The sequence below is a fragment of the Mesocricetus auratus genome, unplaced genomic scaffold (genome assembly GCF_017639785.1).
Source record: "Mesocricetus auratus isolate SY011 unplaced genomic scaffold, BCM_Maur_2.0 Super-Scaffold_100006, whole genome shotgun sequence".
In the NCBI taxonomy this organism is placed as follows: domain Eukaryota; kingdom Metazoa; phylum Chordata; class Mammalia; order Rodentia; family Cricetidae; genus Mesocricetus; species Mesocricetus auratus.
Genome location: NW_024429190.1, coordinates 10,729,273 through 10,752,720, shown reverse-complemented (window position 1 = coordinate 10,752,720; position 23,448 = coordinate 10,729,273). Strand labels below are relative to the sequence as shown.

The window sequence follows — 23,448 nt, the reverse complement described above, 5'->3', positions numbered from 1 at the left end:
CAAAAGAAATAAAAAATAAGTACTTCATTAGTACTTAAATATTTCAGACCCTAATTAGAGAATGAAAATTCTCAAAGAAATCTTTTTTTTAAAATTCATAGTTTCTCTCATGTAGATTGTAGTCTGGTAACGATCAATCCCTTTTTCTTTTCTTACCTGCCCACATCAAATTCAGTAAGGAAGGAGATTAAGAGGACTAAGTGTTTAAAAATGGCATCCTGCCAGGCTTTGGTGGCGCATGCCTTTAATCCCAGCACTCGGAAGGCAGAGGCAGGCAGATCTCTGTGAGTTCTAGGCCAGCCTGGTCTACAGAGTGAGTTCCAGGACAGCCTCCAAAATACAATATAGAGAAACCTTGTCTTGAAAAAAAAAGTTCATCATAAAATACCATATTAAGGACAACTAGTGGATCTCAGAAGAGATCCAGCTAATGATTACTGAGGCAGAACACCCAAAAAACGTGGTAAAGTTTATCAAAATGAAAAACTTTTGTATTATAAAGGACTTCATCAAGAAAGTGATGTTTGATAAGACAACCCACAAGAAGTATTTGCGAATGAGTTTAAAACAGAGGCACACACCTTTAATCTGAGTTCAAGGCCAGACAGCGGTATACTGTAAGACTCTGTCTCACGGGAAAAAAGAAAAGAAAAGAAAAGAAAAGAAAAGAAAGAAAAAAGTACGCAAGCTACCAATAAGCACAGGAAAAGATGCTCAACCTAGCAAGCCATTAAGAAAAAGCAAATTAAAACCCCACAGCAGGATGGCAACAATCAAAACCAAGTAAGTTTGCCAAGCGTTGAAGGTGCACTCCTTTAATCCCAGCATTTGGGAGGCAGAGGCAGGCGGATCTCTGTGAGTTCGTGACCAGCCTGGTCTACAAGAGCTAGTTCCAGAGAAACCTTGCCTCAAAAAACAAAACAAAACCCAGGTATGTCAGTGAGGGCACACACAACTCAGAGCCTTTGATATGAAAAACAAAATTCTGGCTTTCTTTTTTAAATACAAAACTTGTACACAAATGTTAACAGTAGCAATGGCCATAACAAAAATGGAAGCAACCGATAATTCCCAAACAATGGAATATTATTCATGAATAACAAGAGGGAGGGCTGGGTGGATGGCTCAATGGTTAAGAGCACTTAATGTACTTGCAAAGGACCTGGGTTTGGTTCCCAGCACCCACATGGTGGCATATAGCCATCCATACATAACTCCAGTTCCTGGGGATCTATCTTGTACCCTATTTTGCCCTACTTGAGCACCAGGCACATAAGGGGTACATTTACAAGTATACATACAAAACATGCAAACACATAAGAAATAAAAACTTGTTTTTTTCATTAGGGGTTTTTTCAAGGCAGGGTTTCTCTGTGGCTTTGGAGGCTGTCCTGGAACTAGCTCTTGTAGACCAAGCTGGTCTCGAACTCAGAGATCTCAGAGATCCTTCTACCTCTGCCTCCTGAGTGCTGGGATTAAAGGCGTGCACCACCACCACCACCACCACCACCACCACCACCACCACCACCACCACCACCACCACCACCCAGGCATAAAAACATTCTTTAATGGGGGAAAAAAGAAAGTACTGATACATGGATGAAGTGAAAATATTTTGCTGCCTGAAAGAAACCACACAGAGTACCACATATTGTATAATGAAATTTCTAAGAGATTTGTACAACCGGTAAACACACAGGCAGAATGTGAATCAATCAATGGTTGTTTAGTGCTAGTGGAGAATCTGCTGGGATAAAAGAGATTTGTTTTTGAAGTGATGAAATTGTTTATGTACCCGATAAAGAACTTGAATCCAAGCTATAAAAGAAGAAAATATTCTAAAGCCATCTGTAGTAATGGTTGACAATTTTGTATATGCACTAAGAGCCATGGCACATATTTTAAAGGTAAGTTTCTGCATAGTTTCATACATATAGGAACAATCTGCTCAAGATTTTCTCCTTTGTTTCTAAATAGCACACAACTATCTAAGGCATTTCTAAACACAAACAGGTAGAAAAGCTTTGGTGATGAAACAATTCTGGGCAATATAAACAGAAACAAGTTTGGGGTTGGTTTTAATCCCACTATGCTTCTCCAAAATTAAAACAAAAACATATCTTACATGCTGGAGTAGAATAAAACTTGAAGGTAGCCAGAGATCTAACTCAGAGGGCTGAGTACCAGCCCAACATATAGGAGGCCTTGTACTTAATTTCCTCCCTACCAGGGTATAAAAGCAGATAAGATACAGCGATTTGTGAGCCTGTAATACAAGCATTTGGGAGGTGGAGACAGGAAAATGAGAAGTTCAAGGTTTGTACATGTGTGAATGCAGGGGTCCTCAGAGTCTAGATGAGGAATTCCTGTCCTTGGTAAAAGCAATACATTCCCCCTCCCCCCAACATAATGAATACTTTAAAAGAACAAACAGTACAATAGCATGACATTGTGCCAAAAAGAAATCCAGGTTTGATATCAGAAGCAATGTAGGATATGACCCTAAGTTCTATAATATTTTATTTTAGTATACATTAATTGTGGTAGTGTGAATGTAATTGCCCCCCAATCTCATAAGACTGGCACTATTAGGTGTGGCTCTGTTTGAAGGGGTATAGTCTTGCTGGAGGGAGTGTCACTGTGGGGGTGGGCTTCCAGATTTTCTATGCTCAAGATAAGGACCAGTGTCACAGACCACTTCCTGTTGCCTTCTGATCAAGATGTAGCCAGTGCTATGTCTACTATATTCCAGCCATAGCCCCCCCCCCACCATGATGACAATGGACTAAACCTCTGAAACTGTAAGCTACCATCTGAATTACAGGTTTTCCTTTTTAAAAGTTGCAGTAGCTAAGTGGTGGTAGAGCACATGCCTTTAATCCCAGCACTCAGGAGGAAGAGGCAGGCAGATCTCAAGGCCAGCCTGGTCTACAGAGTTCTAAGGCAAGCAAAGCTACAAAGAGAAACTCTGTCTCAAAAAACCAAAAGAGTTGCAGTGATCATAGCATCTCTTCACAGCAATAGAGATCCCTAACAAAGAAGTTGGTACCAGGGACTGGGGTATGATAGGCCTGACCGTGTTTCTGTTTGGAGCAATTTGGGCTTTGGTACTTTGGTTTAGGAAGGCAGTAGGCTACTTGAAGCACTGCTTAATGGGCCACACTAGTAGGAGCATGGAAGACAGTGGTGCTAAGAGTTATTTGGACTGTGGAGGGTTCACCAGAGGTTTCAGAGAAGAATTTTAGTATGTTGTCTAGAGATCATTCTTGTGAGATTTTGGTGAAGAAGGTGGCTGTGTTTTGTCCTTGTCTGAAGAGTCTGCCTGAGGCTAAAGTGAAGAGTTTTAGATTACTTTCATTGGCTAAGGAAATCTCAAATAGCCTAGTATACACTCTGTCGTGTGGTTACTAGTGTTAACTCTGATTAAGATGTATAATGAATAGGAGTAAATAAAATGATCTGCTTTTTAATTTTGATTTTACAACAGATTGCAGTTAAGATTACATAAGTCTCCAAAGAGACTTTGGACTTTTAAAGGAGTTTGGGACTGCTATATAGATTATGGGGACTTTTGATGTTGGACTAAGTGCATTTTGCATTATAATATTGCTAGAAGCTTATGGGAGCCAGGGAGTGGACCAAACCTCTGAAACTGTAAGATGCCATCTCAAATATTTTCCTTTGTAAGAGTTGCCGTGGTCATGGTGTCTCTTCACAGCAGTAGAGACCCTAAGGTATTAATTTTAATATATAGTACATATTATATTTTATTATGTATTTATTGAATATATGTGGGGGGTGCTGGTGTTGAGGTCAAAGGACAACTTAAGAGTCAGTTCTCTTTTACTACATGGGTCCTGGGGTTTGAACTCGGGTTATCAGTCTTGGTGGCAAGTGTCCTACACTGCTGAGCTAACTCAGCGGCCCTATATCCTATTTTATTTTTATTAAAGATTGGGGTATATAGAAGGATGGAAATGATTGAAAGCAGATTTTACACCCATTTCTGATATTACAATATATCAAGATAAGTTTTAAGTGATTTAAAGATAGAATATATTGAGATTAGAAGCAACAGAAGAAATAGACCTATGCAGAAATTTCAAAATTATGTAATCTAACAAACAAAAAATGACTAAACGGGTCAATTAAAAAACAGTCTGGGGCAGGAGGTGTGGCTGAGCATTAGAAAGCCTGTCTGATGTGCAAAGCCCTAGATTCTATCCTCACCACTGCAAATAACAACACAGCAAATGAGTACTTATAGAGCTGTTTTTAAAAACCTATATTACAATCCATGCATAAAAACAAGTAAGAGCCCAGGAGGAAAACGTTAGGTCCAAAGTGGACCCCAGAACAGTAGTACTGGTGACAGTGTCCTAAACAGAAGGACTTTGGCTAGGTAAACAGAAACCTAAAGGTGGGTTTCTGCTGACCAGAAATCTCCTTTATTATACCCTCAGAGGTCAACTATCTGGGGCAATGGTATCTAATTCTTGGTCAATCCAAACTGTTAGAACTGCCCACATTGCAGAACCAGGTGCTCCCTGTAGTATGAAAGAATAAATGGTTCAAACTTCATTGATGATCAGAAAAGCAAAGCAGTCGGCCATTAGCCCTCACCTCTAGCTCAGGCTGAAAGGGGCCGATCCACGCACAAGCTCTTCACTGAGTCTCTCAGCGTGGCTGAAGACTGAATACTCCTATCTTCAGTGTGGCTGGAGAATGAATGCCTCCTATTGAATACTGAAGACCCTGCTATCTTTTATACCCCACTAGTGCTGGGATTAAAGGTGTGTGATCTGTTACTCTTTTAGACTGATTTAGACTCTTGTATACCTGGGTTGCCTTAAACTCAGAGAGATCAGTCTACCTCTTAATCCTCAGTCCTAGGATTAAAGGTGTGTATCACCACTTCCTAGCTTCTGGCTGCTGAGATTAAAGGTGAGTGCCTGGCTTCTATGGCTTGTGTTGACTCTGCTTTCTGAATCTTCAGGCAAGCTTTAATAAATAACAATATATTACTACAAATCCCCATTTTTGTCTAATAGAAAAAGGCTACAATTAACATTAAAAACCTATATATACAATAAGTATATACAATATATACAGGCAATAAATTCATCAACAATGTCTAGTCCATTTGCATTTGACAAATTCAGAGAAAATATTCATTATCTATTTTATCTTGGTGAGTCCAAATTCTTGTACCTAATTTATTTTCTATTCTAATTTGCATTACCAAATTGTCTTTTAATGTCTCTCAATCTTTTACACCTTTCACATCTTTAGTGAGTTTCTTTTCTGAGTCTGGTTAACAATGAAAACTCTAACTATACTAGTCTTCAATATCCCCAGAGACCCAAGAAAGATATATTATTAACTAAGTAAGCAGGAAGTTCAAGCAATCAACTTCCAAAAAATATGAGAAATGACAAAAACAGCTGGCTGGAGAGTCACCCAAGGTTCTTCTGCAGTGTTGGGGCATCGGTCTTCGACCAATAGTCCTAGCATCTCTGACAGACTTTTCTAGGAAGCAAGATTTTAAAGGACTGTCCCACTTTGTTTTGGCAAAGTTTGTAGTCACTTTTTTTTTGTCCTTCTTGTCCAATTTGGACAGCAGACTGTCAGCAGTCGTCGAGGCAAGTGCTCTTTCTTGCCCAGTGGCTTACTTTTGCCACAAAGAAAGTAAACTCCATGTGGAGTTTCTTCAGTACCCATCATCTTCTCTGAAGTAGACTGGTGTGCTGCCAGGAACAGAAATGTCTCATTGTCATAAAAAAAATCTGTTATTAAAACTTTTCTTTGGTGGGGGGAGGTTTGAGACAGGGTTTCTCTGTGTAGCTTTGGAGCCTATCCTGGCACTCGCTCTGTAGACCAGGCTGGCCTCAAACTCAGAGATTCACCTGCCTCTACCTCCCGAGTGCTGGGATTAAAGGTGTGCACCACCAACGCCTGGCATTATTAAAACATTTTAAATGTCATATGCTGTAAATCTCTGACGTGTTTGAAGACAACCAATCTATCTAAAATATAACTCTTGCTTGATCTTGTAATGTGATTAAAGTTGGATTGCAATAGTTGACTAATTAGTAACATATACTCCCCTATCCCACCTTCAATTGTTATTACCAAAGTGATGCATTTCCTTGTTACCATTGCCGCGCGTTTTTCCCTATGTGCATTCTCCATACTCCCCCATAAAGTCCCCACTATCACAGCCCTCTTAATGCTCTCTCTCTCTCTCTCTCTCTCTCTCTCTCTCTCTCTCTCTCTCTCTCTCTCTCTCTCTCTCTCAAAGGTAGCCCCCCAAATTAAATCTCCTTTATGAGGTCTGTTATGTTTTGATTTTTGTGGCATTTCTTGGCCACAAAGCCCTTACATGGATATCTGATAGGATCTTCTGGTGCCTGTAGACCCTTTTGGGGTCTTGGGTCTCTTTGGTACTGAGACCTTATCCCTTATCTCCAGGCCACCCAAAACAGACTCACTTTCTGACTCACTGATTGCTCAGATGCCCCATCTACCAGTGGCAACTGGTAAGTTTCCCTTCTGTTGGTGCAAACACTTCCCTAAGTCTCTGGTACTCTTAGAGGTGGAGGTGTCCACTCTACTTTCCATCTTTTTCCTTTCATTTTTGAGTTTTGTTTTCACCTTTTGGCTTCACTTAAAAGCCCAGGCATCAAGTCTCCTCAGGCTGTTAACTCTAAGTCTCATTGAGTGCAGTGATAACCCACTAAATAGCTTGTGTCTTCCTTGTCTGTTCCTCCTCGAGTCCTGGGGACACCCTGGACTAGTTTCCAGACTATCTTCTCTTCCACATCCATGGAAATGGTGTTGTCCATACCTTCAGGGGCCCCTTGGGATGTCTCTTAGAAAACCTCCAGCCTCTTCACCTGGCACCCAACCTGAAGGGCTCCAAATTTATTCACGTTTACAATCAAACCTGGTCTCAGTATCCCTTTATCAATCAGAATGTGACTAATGACACCTTAGATCCCAATATTATTTGGGACCTTTACGAGTGATGGAAGGAACAGAAAGAAGTTCCCTATTCCCTATTTGTTCTTTGTCCACTGCAAGCCTGGTTTGTTTTTGTTTGGTCTCCCCCACATGCTGTGTAAATGTCTGGTCTTTAAATTACCACTGATGGATCTCTAAGTTTGTTGCAAAGTGTTGTTTGGGGGGGCAGTGACAGTTTACACACACTCCACAAACACCCCTCAAGGGATTGGGGTGTGTCCCTGCACCCAGCAGCGTCCTGTAAGGTAGGCACCGATCATTTGTTTTTGTTGGCTTCGGCCACCCACAAAATTTGATTACAAATTCTAGAGTAGATTCTTCAGCAGCTGCTTCCTTCTACCTGCTTTCTAAACATTTGCCTCTCCAGTCTGTGAGCTCTGGCATGCTATGCCCTCCACATGGGCACCTACGTTTCTCTGGCTCTTGCAGCCTGCTATGCCTCTGGACTGCTATACCCATATGGACATCTTCCATTTCTCCTGCTACCTGCTCTCTTTGTGCCTTCCTAGGCCTGTACAATGCTAGTTTTCTTGCCTCCTCTTAGGAGCTGCCTACGAAGTTACCTACCTTCCTTAAGTCCTTCTGGGCCTCTGTGACCTTATCCCTCCTGTCTCTCATCTTCTTCCTGGAAGTCCTGCAGCTTCTCTACACCCTCCAGGCTTCTACAATATTGGGACCCTCCCTTGGGTGGAGTTCCTGCTTTTTCCTCCTTGTCTCTTAACCATTCCTTTCCTTGTCCATGCCATGCTTCCCTGGATCCTGGAGTCTGCTACTCCCTTGGGACACCCACCACAAGGGCAATGTTTACTCACAGCTCTCTGCTCTGGTCTGCTACACCTTGGGTCTTTCTATTAAGACACTTACCAGTTCCCTTTCCTCTGCTCTCTCCTAGCTTTCAGTCCCAACATACTACCTCTCAACTCCTGTCTTCAGTCTCATAGCTTCTGCTCCCTTAGCTCCCTCATAGAGTTTATAAAAATACCCTCCAGCGGAATTTCATTTTGTGACCCCTCACCTCCTACTCTTGGCTTCAGCACAGATCAATGACCCAAAAATTGGTACACTTGATTTCCAGATTCTTACAAATCTTAACAATTGCCACTGCACAAACAAATGATCCCCGTGGTACCTGAATGTAATTTGCCCCCTTTATCTCATAGGGAGTGGCATTATTAGGAGGTGTGACTTTGTTGGAGTGGGTATGGCCTTATTAGAGGAAGAGTGTCACTGTGGGAGCAGGCTTTGAGGTTTCCTATATATGCAGGACACTGCCCAGTGTCATAGTCCACTTTCTGTTGCCTACAAGATGTAGAACTCTCAGCTACCTCCAACACCCTATCTGCCTGCATGCTGCCATGCTCTCCACCATGATGATAATGGACTAAACCTCTGAAAATGTAGTTGAGTCACCCAATTAAATGTTTTCTTTGTAAGAGTAGCTGTGGTCATGGTGTCTCTCACAGTAATAAAAACCCTAAGACAAACCCTAAACTTGCTCTGCTCTACACTTCCAAAAGTCTCTTATCTCAAAGTTCTACTTCCCATTCTTAAAAAATATTTTATCTCTATGCCGTAAACCCTATCTCAGGATTTGTGAGTTCAATGGGTATGGTTTAAAAAATCTATAACAAAACTTGGCTTTGAACATAAAAAAGGCTTATTAATAAAATCTATACATTCATATATATGTAGCTCAACTCTGTATGGAACTTGGACTCAACTCTAATTTTTTTTTTCAGACAAGGTTTCTCCATGTATCCATGGCTGTCTTGGAACTAGTTTTTGTAAACCAGGTTGGCCTCAAACTCACAGAAATATGTCTGCCTTCTGCTCCTGAGTGCTGGCATTAAAAGGCATGTGCCAACACTGCCCAGCTTCAACTTTCATTTAAAACACACACACACACACATCCCTACTAGGAAAACAGAAGCTTAAAAATAGCAACTTGGTAGTTCTCCACCATCTTGGCTGATACTTCATCAAGATGAAAGCAACCTCTTTTTCTAAACTTAAACAAAACAAACAAAAAAAGCCCATGAAATTCTTGTGAACTTCAGGAAATCTACTTGAATCCACCTTTCCAAGATCAAATAGACTTCAGATAAGTATTGTCGATCAACAGTATGTTTCCCCACCTACCTAGTCTGCCCTGGATGTGGGGAATTCCTCTCATCCAACTACCAGGACCACGGACCTAAACGTTTCGATGTACATCTACGAAACATTTTTCCCTAAGACTTAACTTTACCTTCTACCCCTAACATATACATACATATATATATATATATATATCTGTTCCAGGAGATTTCCAATTGGAAACATCCAATGTAGTAGCCAGCACTTTCCAAGCCCCAGATGGTCCTGCAGAGTCAAAACATCAAGTCAAGCATCCCAGCTTTCTTGGGTCCCTAAAAAAGGTTGAACCTCCAGATGGCAGGAATCAGTCTAAAGAGCATGACACCCTTATTCCTACCTCACAAGTCACCTTCCTATTTCCTTACCTTTTAAATAAACAAAATTTTAGAATGTTAATCCTAGCTTTAATCCCAGCATTTGGGAGGCAGAGGCAGGCAGATTTCTGTGGTTTCCAGCACAGTCAGGGCTACACAGAGAAACCCTGTCTCAACCCTCCTCACAAACAAACATACAAACAAAAAAATTCCTAACCAGAAGCAAGTGCTCCCTCCCCCCTAATATTTGTCATTACTAAAAGCCAATGCAACACATTTCCATTTTCACCACTGCAGAGTACTTCCCCATGTGAGGATTCATTCAGGCGTTATGCAGTATCCTGGTAAGCATGGAGGTGCAAAGGACCCCTTTAAAAGAAAGACACCCACCCACTTATGCTCTCCTTCCTACTCCTCCCCCTACTCCATTCCCCTGGGGCAGACAGGACTTTTCCTGTCTCCCTCTTCTTTTCTGTCCTCTCTTTGCTTGGTGTCTCTTTATCTCCTTTCTCCTCCACCCCCTTCCCTTTCTAATACAACTTCTCACTAAGCTCGGTCTGCCCAACACCTTGGTCACCCTTTAGATAGCAATTCAAATTTTTATTTTTCAAAGTCAGAGTCAGGGAGATGGCTCAGTGGGTAAAGTACAGAGGACACCAAAGGACGTCCTCTGACATTACACAAATGCTACGGCAGGCACCCCCACACACACACAATCTCACGTATATCAAAGGTGGGGCTAGGAATGAAGCTGAAAGCTAAAATGTTCCTTGCACAGTCCACTTTTCTCACACAGTCATTTCAGAGCGGATAAATTTGTGAAGAACTATACAACAGACAGAAGAGTGAAGGCCATGTTCCTTTAGTCAGCACAAGAAATACCAAAGTTCTTCAGTATGAGGAACTCTGTAGTAATGAATGTAATAAAGTTCTTCAGTATTGCATTATACTGACTAATTCAGTATGATCATTACTTTTATTTATTTTGGGTATGTGGAGAGAGAGGGGTGGGGTGTGAGTATGCCACGTGAGTGTGTGGAGGTCAGAGAACAACTTGTAGCAGGTTCTCTCTCTACCATGTAGGTAAAGGGGTCTCAGATTGTTCGGCTTAGTGGCAGACTCCTTTCTTTACCTGCTAATCCTTCTCAGTGGTCTTTCAGTCAGATAATACTGTGTAACATTGGATTGGAAAAGAATATTATGAAACAGAATGGATCCCAGGAACCATGCATGTGCGTGTGTGGGTTTGTGCAAGTTGGTGTCTTTGGAAAGGAAGTACAAAATAAAACAATACATGGTATGTGTTAGGAATCTGAGGTCTAGTGACTAAGGCCAGCAGACAGAGTCTCACCAATGTCTCCATTCCCCCTACTTAGTCTCCAGGAGATTCTATTTTACTCCTAAGCTATGCAAGTACTCTGTGTATGTGTGCATATGTGTGTATGCTCTGTGTGCGTGTGTGTATATGTGTGTGTACACGTGTATGATATGTGTGTGTAGTGATGGGAGCTTAGAAATATCTATCCTCTTCATGGCCTTAGGTCAGGGAGGCTTTTATATCGCCCTTGACCATGGTCAGGACCTGCTACTTAAGCAGGATAATGCATATGCAAAACCAGATATGTGTGAGGCCCTCTATTTGAAAATGGAAAGCAGACGGAACTGTGGGCTTGTCCCCAAGTGTGTGAGGTTCTCAACAACTGAGCTGGTAGTTGTGTTTTATGTAGTATGAAGACATAATTAGTGCATTAGAGTCACAACCTCTCACAGTAGACAATTCAGTAGCTGCCTTTGATGAGCTTTTTAGGCTGCCTTGTTGTCACCCTTTGTGATCTGGAACAATTTCACTGCAGCTCTGCTGATAGTGAATCAATGGATGTAGATGGTGCTAAGGACTGCCATTCTCTGAGTCCTGGAGGTGACAAGCTGCCTGTGCCCCTTGGGTTAGCAGACTCTTCAAAAACCCCTTCAAGACTTTTACAGCTAAAGATGCATCTGGGGTATGTGGGTGGTGTTTAATGTAGCCTTTTAACCAAGAGGTTTATGAAAGACTTAGGTGTAGAGGAAAGGTGTCACTTAAAAAGTGACTTTCAAACCAGACACATGAACTCAAAAGCAAAATGGTATTTCCTAAATTTTTCAATTCATATCAAGCCAATCTTTTCCTCTTAGTCTGATTTCTTTTACCAAATTCCTTTCTTGCTTTCTTTTTTAACCAAATATGGGAGATATTTACCCAAGTGTTCCTTAAAATAAATCTGTACAATCTTGCAAACTTCCTGCCCAATAAGAAAGTCACTTCAGTGCACTTCAGGAAAGGACTCCCATTTGCTCAGCACAAGTATACTTGAAGACAGAAGGAAATTATTGAATCTCCATGAACTTGGCATATACATATTGTGTATGTGTGTATTTAAATAATCACAAATCTTTCAAAGTTTATTTGTGTGTCTGGGGGGGGGGGCTGCAGATTGGAAGGACAACTTCTAGTCAGTTCTCTCTTCTCACTGTGTACTTAGAGAACCAAGCTTACGTCGTTAGACTTGAGGAACGAACTGAACTGTCTTGCCAATTTAAGGACTCAGGCATCATGCTGGCCTGCCCCTGTCACCTGGCAGAATGGACTCAGGCAGTACCCTGGTCCGCCCAGGGTTCCATGATTGCATAGTCTGCACGCAAATGTAAGGGACCCTTTAAAAGACAGCCCCCCCCCCCCCCCACGCTCTCTTCTCTTTCCCTCTGTTCCCCTGGGGCAGACAGGACTCTTCCTCTCTCCCTCTTCTGTTTTCTCTGTCTCTGTGCCTCTTTACCTCTTTTCTCTTTCCTTCCCCTTCCCTTCCCTTGCTAATAAAACTTCTCACTTAAGCTCTGTCTGCCTGGTTTGTTTGTCCCCTGTCTCGGTCAACCTTGCCTGCCATAGAATCCAACAAGGTCCCCTCTCACTTTATCATAACAGCCAGTCCATCACAGCTCTTTACAGAAGCAGATTTACAGAAGCAGAGGCGAAGAGACATTAGCTGGCTTAAAGACACTTGGCTTCTGCTAAGCAGAACTATCATTCACACACAGGCTGCTTGACTTTCATGGTCTGCCTTCTGCACACCTCTCAATGTGCATGGGCTGGAGAGATAGCTCAGCAGAAAACAGTGCTACTCCCCACAGGTTTTTTCTGTGTAAAATTCCTGACTGTCCTGGAACTTGCTTTATAGACCAGGCTGGCCTCAAACTCACAAAGATCTGCCTGCCTCTGCCTCCTGTGCTGGGATTAAAAGTGTGTGCCCAGCTAAGAATGCTACTCCTGTAGAGAACCTGAGTTTGATTCCCAGCACCCATGTTGGATGGCTCACAACTTTCATTAACTCCATCTCCAAGGAATCAGAAGCTTTCTTCTGGCCTCTGTGGACATCTGCAAGTAAGACACATATTTGTAATCAAAATAAAAATTTTAAAAGATTGACATAGGAAGTGTCCTAAGCATTGTATAGAATGTTTCTAGGGATGCCAAGGTAATGAACTATAGTCATACCCCTGTGCCAGGATATGACAAATACCTACTTGCTTTGCTGAGCAGAGGTAGCATGCTGAGATTAAAGACTGCAATGTAAAGCAGCCGGAGCAGCCACCTTTTTTCCTTCAGACACAAGGTCTTCAGTTCCATCACTTCTCTTGAAATGGGCTGAGGTGAGCTCGGGTTAAGGACAAGGCCACAAGCATTTCAGAAAACATCTGTGAGTAACACCCCAAATGAGAGTGGTGTGCTGAGGGTGAGTACTTCTCTTCTCATCCCAACACATAAAGAACTCAAGGAGAACTCTAGAGCTTGCCAAACACCTAAAACTTCTGCGTGTGGAGGCTCATCTTTATAATCTTTTTCTAGAAGGCATGGCTGAGGCTATATACTACTTCAAGCCTCAAAGATACTGAGTAAGTCCTAAAAGTAAGATACTAAAAGTCCTTCATATTCATTGCCCTCTATGGTCTATATTGCTTCCTCATTCCCACTGACTCTGCAACAGTCACAGAGCTTAGGTGAGTTCTGTTGAGATGATCTTTAAGTAGGAACATAAGGTCAGGTTAATAAACTCTGATTTCAAAGTTCATTGTATATTCTAAAAAATTAAAAACCCCAAAGAAATTTCATTAGTATGGATTACAGCTATTTGCATTTAGCTTATTAGGAACTAAAACATAAAATTACAACAGAGAATACACAAGTACATATTCCATTACTCATGAGAAGGATGAAGTCAGCACATACAATGACACTCTTGGAAAGCTCCACCACACACTTCTGAGAGGACAGAGTGAAAAAGACACATGGCAGTGTAGTATATTATGAGTCCTGTAGTACCTTTTGAGACCTTCAAAGAACTTTAGTGTCCCCTGGACACACTTTAAAACCTCAAGTGTTAGATTAACAACTACACGGGAACCGGAGAAGCTAGTGAGACAGATCCTAGAAGAGAACAGTCCTAAGCCCAAGGTATTTGTCAAAACACATCCATCATCGCAAGGCCACAGAAGAAATTTTCTTGCCTGTGTCTGTGTCTTTTTTGTTTTGTCGCCCCCCCCCCTCAGTTTTTCAAGAGAGGATTTCTCTGTATCCCTGGAACTCTGAGGACCAGACTGACCTTGAACACAGAGATCCACCACCTCTGCCTCCCCTGCCCAGCCCCTTTCCTTTTCTTTTAAGCGCCAACTGTTGCTAGCAATAAGAAAGGCAGTGCTTCACAAAGGAGTAAGGCACCAAGGCTGAAGTTGCCTTTCTAAGGTCAGCCAAGGTGGCATTTTAATATAAAATCCTCTAAATATCTTTTTATTAACTTCCCCACACTTTTGAAGCACTGGACATGTGTAGGTCCAGGCCTGCTGGATGCACTATATTTCAAAAAGCTAGCACAGAATTGGTCTACCTAGGGTTTGGGGCTTATCCAGCCTGGAATTTCAGAATTCAAGCTAAGTGAATTCTGCTGAAACCTCTAGCACATCATGTGTGTTCTGACATGAGAGTCTACATGAATTTGATGGGTCATAATAGTCAAATTAAGATTAACCTCTTAAATTCTTTGCAGTGCTGTAAGATGCTTAATAAACACTACAAAGCTAAAGAGCTAAAATGCCTGAGGCGTACAGACTCTTGCACTCTGAGAATAATTTAAGACCCTTCTCAAAGTAAGCTGCCCCCAAATGTCAATCTCACTGTTTCCAGGAGGTTCAATCTTTCAGCTTTGTAATGAAGGTATTAGGGAAGATCTTAACCTTGCTCCAGAAGCTCAGGGTATCAGACAATCAAGTCCCAGAACAGCATCTCCACACTAAGTGAAAAAGAGGTTTACCAGAGCCTGGCCTGAAGTAGGTGGGGCCTGGTTAGGTGTCTTGGCCTGTTTCTCCCCTGTGGAGTTTGTCCTTATCCTAACTCTACCTACCTAGCTGACCTTGTCTGTACCTTCCACAGAACTGAAAAGATTAAAAGAATGTGATCATAAATGATTTTTCTCCCATGAGTTTAAAGTGCTGAACTCAAAACCCCTTGGTAATAAACCAAAATGATGAATTTAGGCCTTTCACTTTGAAAATAAACTTGATCTGAACACCTAGAGAGGCATCTATGGTTTGCCTGTTTGTTTTAAATCTTCAGAGTTTCAGCTCATGCTTTTCTGTGGTGACAGAGACAAGTATCAACACCCATTCACAGCAGCTCTTGTATCCCCCCTTCACACTGGGCTGGCCGTGTGCTCTTCCTGTGCCTTTAACTTCATTCTCCTTTACTGCAGTGCTGATGACGGAGCCCAGGGCCTTATGTACACTAGGCAGGAGCTCTATCACCAAGCTATATGCGCAGCCTACTTCCTATGCCTTTGTGCTTCTCCTGGCCTATCATTCCTTGCTATAGCCAATGAAGTCAAGAAACAGACTGTCTGAGGGGACTGGCATGCTGAGCTGCTGCAAGTTCTGTGCCTTCCCCTACACCTTTTATTTCTACCCTTTGGAAAACAGAAAAGTAGAAAACAGAGTTGGTAAAGTTAATGAAATTAATGTCGGAAAAGGAAGGAGGAAGAGGAGGAAGAAAAGGAGAAGGAAGAAGAGGATTCATTACATCTCCTCTACTAACCCACATTTAAAGCAAGCAGTAAACATCTTACTTTGTTTGTCCCAGGCATCTTTACTAATGATTGTATTCAGATGCCAACCCTTACGACAAACAGCAGCATGTGCTGCCCTGTGCCACATCCCCAGTCCTAACCTTCCCAACAGAAAGAAGTTACTGCTCCTAGGCAGGCAGAGCCACATGCTAAGTTCCTAGTCCCCCACATCAAATAACTACTTCATGAAGAGTAAACACAAGAAGTGCCCCATGATTCAATATATACCTAAGGTTTCTATTCCCCTGGCTTCACAGACCAGCAGGCCAAACCATTTAAAACTCACCAAGTAAACCATGGTGCAGCTGATTCAGACAGTGAAGGAAACAGTTTGGTTCTCAGTGACTTCAACAAATGCCCATCACTAAACTGTCTAAGGACAATAAGGGTTACACTTTGGGCCCTGCTACAACCCATTTATAGACACAAGAGATGGAGGAAAACAAATGAAGTCAGTAAGCTGAGCACGGCACAGCAGCAGCTTAAGCATAGGAGCAGATGGCATATTCAAAGCAGACACCTACAAGGAGAGCACTGTTCCTACACCTTGGATGCAGCTGGCATATCTCCTAAGAAAACACTAACTCTCAAGAGGGTTACTGCTCCTAACCATCATTAAACAGTTCTGGTCAACTACTGAAATGATGAAGTATCAAGGCTGAGCCACCTCAAACACCTTAGTGAACCATAAACCAAATAGGCTGTAATTCATGTCAGGCTTTCTCTTCCAATGAAAGAACAGGAAAACTTGACAAAAGTCATGGAGCTTTGCAAAAGGCAACTAAGGTTTCTGAGGATCTACAGGACCAAAGATCTTTCAGAAGAGGCTGGCAAGAAATTCTTTAGGACCAGGTGATGGTGGCACACACCTTTAATCGCAGCACTCGGGAGGCAGAGGCAGGCGGATCTCTGAGGTTGAGGCCAGCCTGGTCTACAGAGCAAGTTCTTCAAAACTACACAGAGAAACCCTTTCTCAAAAAATAAAAAAAATAAAAAAAGGAATTCTTTAGGTTTGGGATGGCTTCCTGCCCCAATGCTACCTCTTCTCTGGCTTGGATATCCAAAAGAGCCTCAGCTTCCAAGAACAGAACTCAGTTGTCTTCCCAGGGCACACAATCTGTAGCTTCAGGGACCTTAAAATGTCTAGGCAATAAGAAGACTACTCTTAGGGACTATAGTAGGAAGAGGAGATCTATGAGGCCAAGAGGTGAGGCAACCTGGAGTCTGCCTGAGGACCTGATCATGCCTAGCCAATGAGTGGCTACCACTCGGTGATGCCTGAGGGCCTAGCAATAGGTACTGTCAGAAGTCTTGGATCAAACCTAGCCAATAACAGGTGCCAGCACAATGTTACTAGACTGGGACCCAGTGTGGGTGCTGGAAGGAGGGTATATAAGGCTCTCCCAGTTGCTGAATAAACAAGTCTGCTGTCTGTCTTTACCTTACTCCCTGGTGTCTGTGCCGTTGAAACAGCCTTCCCACCCCTTTCCCCAGAGGGAGATGGTAGGACCCAGCATCAAGTTCTAGTCATATTCCTCTCCTCACTTGAGGCACTGGATAGCACCCTCCAACAGTCTGTTTCAGTGAGAAGGTCCCTTGATGTTGTGTGTTCTCAGTCCCTTTGGCAGATAAGCAGTGGGACCCCCTTTTTTCCTTCTTTTGTGTTGTCTGCCTGTCCATGTAGGAAGGCATATTTTTTCTGTTTCCATTCACCCGGCCCCTCCACATAAGGGCTGACCACCCCCCACCAGAAGATAGAGCCAAGGCACTGCCCCTTCTCACCCCCTCCCACGAGGGGGCAGTTAGGACCAGTAACAGACTACCTTTTCCCTAACCAAAAATTCAAATACTTTCACAAAATCCTTCCTTAAAAAAAAAGATCTACTTTAAAATAGGTTATGGTCAGGCGGTGATGGTGCCTACCTTTAATCCCAGTACTTGGGAGGTACAGGCAGGCGGATCTCTGTGAGTTCGAGGCCAACCTGGTCTACAGAGCAAGTTCCAGGACAGCCAGGATTGTAAGACAGAGAAACACTGTCTCAAAAAACCAAACCAAAACAAAACAAAAAACCAGGTTATGACCTATCAGATTAAAAGTTCCTGATGGATGGATTTCCAAAGGAAATTTATTTCTATCTTATACTGCAGTCAGAAATTATACTGACCTCAGCAGCTAAAAAAGCTCTTGTTCTGTTTGCTAGTGATTTTAAATCGTGTGCCAACAACCAATAGTGGCACATGAGGCGCCAGGCATTGCATCTGACCTCACCTCCTAGTCACCTATGAGGTAAGTTCTAATGCAAGGCCATAATTGCTGTCTGCTGTTCTAAAACCAAGGAAGCTCTAAATCCCAAGAGTCATTCCATTCGTACTTGGAAACAAAAATTAATGAACCTGAACTCATTTGGAGGCAAGGCAGCTGTGGACTAACAGAAGGCTATTTAGATTTTAGTTATCCCATTTAATGTGGATATCCATATGATTTACATACATATATGAATGTGTGGATTACTGAGTATGGTCCCAGGTCCCCAAGGTTACTTAATAGACAAAATATATATATACATACACACACACACATTTTAATACTTTCCTAAACCTCCCAAATCTTAGGTCTAAAACATCTGGCCCCAAAGGGGCAAAATACAGTACTATGGGTTTCTAGTATCAACTCACTTCACAGATAAGAGGCTGAGACTCTCAGGGAAAGCAACTCGCCTAAGGCCACACAGTAGGCAGAGGTAGAGCAGACTCTGAGGCTGGGGCCTGTTTCAGGGCCAGAGCTCATGAGCGCCATGGTTCTGTGTCTGCTCACACAGCTTCTGAGAAAGGAGTGCTGTGCCAGCATGGCTCTCCTCCAGAACCAGCTATTTAAAACTCAGGAAACACCAACCACAATGGCAGTGACACAGAAGGGCTGGTGCTTACCTTGCCCAGGACAGTGAGACATGGCTTGGGGTCCAATTCTGGCTGTTCGAGCTTCACCACTCCTACCCAGCCATATTCATACAAGTCCTCTTCATCATTGTTATTACACAGGCCTAGTGGGTGCATCTAAGAGACAAAATGGAAAGAAAATGTCAACAGGCTGGCCACAGACTGGTTTGAGTCCCTCTGTGTGCTTCTCATTGTGTACAAAGCCAAAGCCACCTCAAAACTTTAAGGCAGGGGATAGTTTTTCAATCCACAGGGAATTCCATTTCATTGCAATGAGCTAAGCACTAGAAAGTACACAATAAAACTACCAGAAATAGATATTATAAGGGCTGGAGAAATGACTCAACACTTAAGAGCACTGGCTGTCCCAGAGGACCCAGGTTCAACTCCCAACATGCACATGGAGGTTTACAACTGTGTATAACTCTGGTTCCAAAGGATCTTGATGCCCTCTTCTGGCCTCCATAAGCATTCAGCCCTGCATGTTTTACAAAAACACATACAACCAAAATATCCACATCCATAAAAATTAAATAAAGATATGTTATATGTGCAAATATGTACCCACTCATGTGTATGCACATTTGTGGCTCCATATGGAAGGCAGAGGTTGATGTCAGATGTCTTCTCAATCTCTCTCTCTACCTTATTTGAGAGAGAGTATTGAAGTGAACCTGGAGCTTTTGGGCTAGAATGACTGGCCAGAAAGTCGCAGGGCTCCTCCTGTCTCTGCCTATCCAATGCTGGGATTACAGTTGTATATCACCATGCTTGTTTTTCACATGGTACCGGGGATTGAATTCAAGTCCTCATGTTTACACAGCAAGCACTTTACAGACTGAGCCACATCTCTAGCCCCTATAAATATATTTTATGGCTGCTTTCTCTCTGCCTTGAAAGTAATGGTTGTCCAAGATGGAAACCACCTGATAAGAGGTAAGGAGAGGGGAAAAAAATTCATATAAATGCCAATCTAAATTGCTATAAAATATCATAAATCTAACACTGAGCAATTACAAATGAAAACAGTATGGTATCCTGTTTGGCTTCTAGATCTTAAGGTTACATTAACTTATCCATGAGGGCTGAGAGACACATTTGGGACTTTATGAGAGAACTGGAAATGTGGCAAACCATCAGTATAATTAGCAGGTTAGTTAAAAGACTACAAATGGTTACTGGGAAATAGATGATATTCTTTGAAATCTTTTCAAAATCAACACAGCACAAAATAAAAACTAGATAGGAGTATCAACTTATTTTCTCATATAAGTCTGAAAACAACAGAAATTTCAAGGTTTATGCTTACAGTTTTAGCACTGACTTTTATCAAGCTATTCTGTGGTAATTGTTTCCTAGATTCTTTAAGATACAGTAAGTTCTAAAAGGAAGCTCATTAAAACTCAGAAGTTCTAGGGCTAGAGACTTGGCTCCGTGGTCAGGTTGCTTTTTGCTCCTACAGAGGACCAGGATTTAATTTTCAGCATCCACAAGGCAGTGCGTGATCATCTTTAACACCAGTTTCTGGGGATCAACATCCTCTTCTGGCCTCTGTGGACATGCACACGGTGCATATACATACAAGCAAACATTAATACACATAAAATAAAAATAGATCTTCAGAATAAAAGAAAGACTCAGAAGTTTTAAAGGCAAGATCACTAAGATTCAGGAAGTAAACTTTAGAGTCTCAGGAAGTTCATGAAACTGACCAGATGCACAAGGCACCTCCCTTTCCAAGCTTATGTAAATCATAAAGACTACCAAGGACACAGAGATCAACAATGCTGCCTAGAAGAAGCAGATCTGCCAAACTGCCTGTTAAGAGTCCCAGACTAGCTAAGTAGCCTGGAAAAGATATCCTCTGACCTGCAAGTCAAGCAGTGTGCTCTAGGATTCCAGCTTTTATCAGTTATCACCCATGCTGGGATGGCTTTGGTGGTGCAGCTGTCTTTAAGTCATTTTTGCTCCTGTAAGTGGCCCCAATAAACTCACTGGCTTGCCAACATGGACCTAAGTGGCATCTGTACTTTGGTATGTCCCTCATTTCCTATCGGGGATGAGTAGACAGTTTTTTTTTTAAGATTCTCCAAGGAATAATATAACACACCACAAGCCCCAGAGTCCAAGAGCAATCTGGAAAGAGAAACTTTCCAGATAATTTACCAAGTTATAAGCCTAGCATTGTATATACTAAATTCCCCCCTTTTAATATGTATTTATTATGTATACAAGTGGTTTGCTAGCATGCACATTTGTGCACCCAGTGTGTATTTTGTCTCCTTAGAAGTCACAAGAGGGAGTCAGATTCCCTGGAATTAAGAGTTACAGATGATTGTGAGCTACCACGTGGGTTAAAATCAGATCCTCTGTAAGAGCATCTAATGATTTTAACTGCTGATCCTTTTCTCCAGCCTGATGTGCTAAGCTCTTAGACCAGAAGTAGTAGCATGCACCTTTAATCCCAGCACTTGGGAAGCAGAGGTAAGTAGAGCTCTGTGAGTTTGAGGCCAGCCTGGTCTACCTAGTGAGTTCCAGGACAGCCAGAGCTGAATATATATAGTGAAACCATGTTGTTGTTGTTTTTTTTTTCACACACGGGGGGCGCACACAGGACGGGACACGGATGACAAAGAACCTTCTAAGTTCCACCACAGATAGGATAACCGCTCCAAAGACATCCATATCCTAACCTTCAGGCATAGCACAGTAAGACACTCTGACAGATGTGACTAAGCATGGTGAGATGCAGGTTTCCTGGACTCTCCAGGTAGGCCAATGTACCAAGTGTTGTTTCAAGCCAGTAGACCTGTTATAACTTATAGCACCAAACAGAAAGCTAATGCATATTCCTAACTTATGTTATAGGTGAAAACAAAAGGTCAAAGTAAATGACTCTCTTTTCCAAGACAGCATGGGTAAGCAAGTACACTCAGCCCACTGGACTCTGTCTGCTGACTCCCACTCTGCTCACTTGCTCTGTACCACTCCTCCTGAGAGCTAACCATTTGAGGACTCTAAAAGACAAAAATGTTTCTAGCTTTAAATTGGTAATAGTCAAGGGCAATGTGCTATTTAATGTGGGCAGCAAGAAGAGCTAAGATGCTGAGAGCAAGAGGTGTGTCTGAAGCTGCAGGGCCTCAAAGCAAACTCTGAAGGAAGAGTAGGACTGATCATTCCAAGCGTGGTGAAGAGGGCAAAAGACAGAGGAGGAAGAATGAGAACAGACTGACCAATCGTATAGAAAGTCATAGTCTACAGCAAAACAAAGACAAGGACTTCAAAATTAGAGTAGAGTTTGGACATCAAGATAAGTGGCACACTGAAAACATGAAGCAAATGGGTGACACACTTTCCATGCAGTGCTACACCTGCCCTCCAGAGATGGCAATGAGGGTACAGCCTAGAGATTCTTGGAAGGATTGCAGAGCCTACGGGGCAAGTGAGAAGAGGTCTAAGGGTTCTACAGGGGCTGTCCGCAGCTGTCTTTGTAGTTAGTGAGTACCCAACTCCTGGAAATTCCAAGTCAAGGTTCTGTTTCCTCATGAGCCCTCAGCTTTAAAGTGTTTCCTGTAGGATCAGTGAGGGTTCTGTGGCAAGGTAGACTGTGCAACCTTCCCTCCAGGATGCTCCTGCAGGACTTAGTCTATCATGGAATGTCCTAGTTATTAAATGAAAAGTAGCCTAAAATGCCAAGTCCTCCTACAACAGATGATGATGAACAGGGATCACCAAATTGTACCAACCTATGACCTTCTGGAGAAGGTGAGACTCAGCTCAACCTAACCCAGTTTCAGCTTCTCAAAGTCTCAGGTCAAGTCACTGCAATAGCAACCACATTTGTGACCCTGTTTTACTGTATTCCACATGGTTTGGAGGTTTCCAGACAGACAAATACACTGTTAGGGCAACAGAGGCAGGCATATATATCTTTGTGAATTCAAAGTCAACCTGGTCTACACAGTGAGACCCTGCCTCCTTGCTACTTTCCACCTCCATCTCAATTCCCTACTCCTATTTACTTCCCCAAGTAGTCAATCCTGCACATCCAGTCCTAGCTACAACAGTTAACCAATATAACTGTCCATTTTACTCATCTCCCAAAGATAATATTGTAGAATTCAGGCTGCTGTCAGTTTGCCCCTGACAATAGCATCAGCTTCCAAAAATGCCTGTTGTCCCACACCTACAGCCACTTGTATCGAAGCGTTCTATTTAACCCAAGGGATTCAAGCTACAAGGTCAGAAAATGTTTCTCGAGTAAAGAGAAACAGTCATATGATGAAAATATGCACTAGTAAGCTGACCTGATGCAAAGGATGGTGTCCCTAGGCAAAGGTAGACATCACATGCAAACGAGCATGCTATGTCAGGGGAAAAATGAAGTGGTGGGCTTTTCACCTGAGAGTATGTAGGTTACATTTTAACTTTATTTTGTCTTTACAGCAAACTGTTAGAATATTCAACAATAGTGATTAGACTGTATACAGAAGCTCAAGACTGGAACTGCAAGTCAGCAGTGAAGTCAAATTAATGGTACCATGAAAGTGGGTCAGTCAATGAACAGCTGGATCCCACTCAAAGCCAATGACAAATGATCTAGTTAAGGAATGAAGAACTATGCATGGGTGCTTCCACAGAGAATGATCAAAGCAGAAAGGAACTATGGGAAAAATGAGAGTTCTCTCACTTGGAAAATGGCCCTTGATATTACTGCTGAAGTCAGACATAAATTGAGGGTACCAACATCAACTCAGATAATTCTGAAAATATTCTAACACTGCCCATCCAAGACCCATATATAAGATACTGGGGCTGTAATTAAATTTTAACTTGTTAAAAACAAACTCTTGGCCGAAACCTTGCCTCAGGTTATTGTCCACATTAGCAGTGTC

At 42.3% G+C, this 23,448-nt stretch overlaps 1 protein-coding gene across 3 annotated transcripts in view; it reads right to left on the bottom strand.

The window, feature by feature from the left end:
- Positions 1–23,448, bottom strand: part of Znrf3 (zinc and ring finger 3) — a 142,589-nt gene that overhangs the window by 43,371 nt on the left and 75,770 nt on the right. For all 3 annotated transcript variants that reach the window (XM_040746758.1, XM_040746759.1, XM_040746760.1), the window contains exon 2: positions 18,545–18,670. In XM_040746758.1, coding sequence (XP_040602692.1) covers positions 18,545–18,670 — 126 coding nt within the window. The remainder of the gene's footprint in view (positions 1–18,544; positions 18,671–23,448) is intronic.